Raw genomic sequence first — 3,203 nt, forward strand, 5'->3', positions numbered from 1 at the left:
GAAAGTAAGCATAGCCTTTACCATAAAAGGATAGGTATGATAGAACTCTAGAGGTACATTGACATCATTACTTCACAGTAATCCATTATTTTCAACTCTTCAAACCCTTACTTACTTAAGCATCAGCACGGGTTCGCCGGACGTCGACCCATCTCTGATTGTCTATTCTTTCTAAAATGAGGTTCGAAGAAGGACAAGAATGGTGCGTACACTTTAAGTAAATTCCAAAAGACAATACATCACTATAAGCTCATTCAGAAAGGCAATAGATGTATACATGCTATAAAAAATGCTTAATACATCTGTTGCCTCTTGTACTTGGTAAAAAAATTCAATTGGCTCGTAACTTTCAAAAGTTTCAAATGATTTCGTATTCTTATTCAACTGCATTCAATAAGCTCTTATATTTATCCAATTGCATTCAATAACATCTACTCTTGTCTAATAGCATTTCTTGTCAAATTTCATTCAATAACGCCAAAACTTAAACTGCCTCATAAATTTTCAAAAGTATCTATTTATTTGTTTATTTGTTATTTTCTTTTTTATATGTGGTGAGCACTTTGACACGTAACAGATCATCTCTCATTTATGCATCCAACAAATTCTTTTGAAAATAACGGGTTATTGAATGTAATTGGACTAGAATATATTGTAATTTGTAACTTTTAACAGTTTATGGGGACAGTTGAAATACTGAGCCAAGTACACGAGGCAACAGAATGTATTAGTCTTATAAAATGAAGATCAGGTTCTTATCCTGTTCATATGAATTCAAATGTGCAGACTACTAATACTAATACACTAACTTTATCTCAAGTCAGGTTAACAATTGCTCTAATTACTTCACAAGTCACTGAAAATCCTAAATGCTTATCTGCTATCCATGTTGCACCTGACACGGACATAGAAACGGGCGTGACCAAAGAAACAGACACTGCAAATATTATTTTTAAAACATAACCTTCATAAAATAGCCTACAAACAAAAATGGACACGGACACGAATGCAAAAACGCTATTAATCACAAGTGTCTGTGCAACATAGTCTGCTATTCATATGGGAACTGTTAAATTAGCTGATCATTTCAACTTTGTCTTGTGATCCTAATTTTTTTTCTCTTAATCAATGCTTAATACAAAATTCATAAACTTTCAAGATTAGGGCAGCTAAGATCAGAAATCGGTTGATTGTATCATCTGACTCCAACAACTTTTCATGATACAGTTTTCCGTTTGGAATATGAATTGTAAAATGACAATGTTAAAGACAGCAATAAAGATACAGATAAGGGTAACTTTGGAAAGAATGACAATGTTAAAAACAACAATAAAGATAGGGATAAGGGCCAAATTTGACCCGAACTAACAAAATGATCAAAATTTAACTCTAACGTTTTCAAGTAAATCACATCCGGCAAACACTAACCTTATTTTACCCAACTCAGAATGATCCAACTGCAAACACTTAAGAGATTCCCAATTTACTTTCCCATCCGGCAAAAAATCACATGCACATAGCTTCATTTTAACCAATGAAGAATTCTTGAAAACAAATTGTGGCAATAAGTACTCCCTTCTAAATTGCATGTTAGTACAATCACAATCCAAAATGAGCTCCTTTACAGCTTTGATGGCAGCAAAGCGAATCCACAAGGACAATCTAGGATCCAGGTACATCAAAGGGATACCTTTCGAGTCAACAACAAATTTCTCTGTATTCAAGCAATCATGAAGAATAAGTATATTGTCAATCAAACTGCAAACTGATGAATTATCTGATATACATACCATTGGAAACAAAATTGAGGATTGGGTCATCAGTCCATTTAAATGGACACGTCTTGTAAAGGTCCTTCTCAAATGCGTCTTTTGTTAATGGCAAAAAAGAGACGATCCGGTGGATGTCAGAATCTGGCAAGTCATCTATGCAGTCTTCATGCTCGAAGGTTGATAGAATCTTAAAAAAACAACGCAATGAATAATCAGTAACGATTATATAATCATTCAAATTTCAAATGCCACTATTCACCTCTTAAACCAAATTAAACTTAAAAAACTTTCAATGAGACTGAATTCCTAATATGAAACTTACCTGAATCAACCAACGCCCAATTTCTAGCTTCTCAACATGCTCAATCTGCCCAAGAGTTTGTACCAAATTTATGAAGTCATTGTGACTCATTTCGTCTTCAAGCTCCACATCGTCGAAGTAGAAATCAAAAGTAGCATAGAGTGAAGAAGGCAAATTCATTAACTTAAGAGATTTAAACCACACTAGGCCTGATATTCTCAATCTCTTAACATTAGGACATGAAATTTCAATAACACTACATTCGCGGCCAACTCCATCCAAAATAATAGTTTTCAAACTTTTAGATGCAATAACAAGCTCTGGAAACAAATAACAGTTCCATAATTGTAAGTGTTCAAGGAGAGGACTACCACATAAAACATTCTCAAACCCACAAAATTTTGACAGACTCCCAGTTTACTTTTCCAACCGGCATTAAATGACATGTAGATAACTTCAATGCAACCAATGAAGAATGGTTGAAAAGAAATTGCGGCAAGGAGTAGTAGACGAAGTCGTAATTGAAATTGACAATGAGCTCCTTTACATCTTTTCTCACAGCAAAACGAATCCAGGAATCCAACTTAGGAGATTGATACTCAGTGAAAGGTTTCAATTTGATGAAGAATTTGTCCATATTGGAGCAATCATGGAGAATTAGGGTTTTGTCAATGAAATTGGAAAACATTTGGTGAGACATACCATCTTTAGGAAAGAATTTGAGAACAGGAACATGAGTCCATTGATACTTCCACCATTTAGATAGAACTAAAGTCTTAACTAAATCGGTTGCTGGCAGGAAGGAGAGGATGCGGTGAATAAGAAAATCCGGCAAGGCACTAAGGCGGTCTTCTTCTTCTTCGCCGAATTTGATTCTTTTATTTCCATTTTCTGAATCGCAGTTTCCAGCTCCACTTCCCTCACTTTCCACCATGGAAGATCCACTAGTTCCGGCAGTAAACAAACAGTCAAAAACTGAGATTATTGCGGATTTTGCCCTAGAATGGAGTTTCTATGACAAATAAAATCAGCAAGGGTGCTGTTTAAAAATTATGTTCTGTTTGGTAAAACCGGAACCTAGTATAATTTTATAAACATTCCACGGTTTACATAATTTTTTTAAAGGGATA

General features: G+C 34.7%; 1 protein-coding gene across 1 annotated transcript; it reads right to left on the reverse strand.

Moving 5' to 3' along the window:
- Positions 1-1,191: 1,191 nt before the first annotated feature.
- LOC136216078 (uncharacterized) lies at positions 1,192-2,830 on the reverse strand. The gene is made up of 3 exons (XM_066002969.1): positions 2,095-2,830; positions 1,791-1,959; positions 1,192-1,714 (listed from the first exon to the last, which is right to left on the reverse strand). The coding sequence occupies exons 1-3, from the start codon at positions 2,251-2,253 to the stop codon at positions 1,377-1,379; spliced, it is 666 nt and encodes a 221-aa protein (XP_065859041.1). The 5' UTR covers positions 2,254-2,830; the 3' UTR covers positions 1,192-1,376.
- Positions 2,831-3,203: the final 373 nt, after the last annotated feature.

Source organism: Euphorbia lathyris, chromosome 1 (genome assembly GCF_963576675.1).
Source record: "Euphorbia lathyris chromosome 1, ddEupLath1.1, whole genome shotgun sequence".
In the NCBI taxonomy this organism is placed as follows: domain Eukaryota; kingdom Viridiplantae; phylum Streptophyta; class Magnoliopsida; order Malpighiales; family Euphorbiaceae; genus Euphorbia; species Euphorbia lathyris.

What these genes read in the sequence shown, in the direction of transcription:
- LOC136216078 (XM_066002969.1), bottom strand. Translation starts at nt 2,253, where the DNA reads ATGAATTTGCCTTCTTCACTCTATGCTACTTTTGATTTCTACTTCGAC. An exon ending in TTGGGCGTTGGTTGATTCAG is followed by an intron (nt 1,960 to 2,094) that starts GTAAGTTTCATA and finishes TGTTTTTTTAAG; the next exon opens with ATTCTATCAACCTTCGAGCA. An exon ending in CCTCAATTTTGTTTCCAATG is followed by an intron (nt 1,715 to 1,790) that starts GTATGTATATCA and finishes GCTTGAATACAG; the next exon opens with AGAAATTTGTTGTTGACTCG.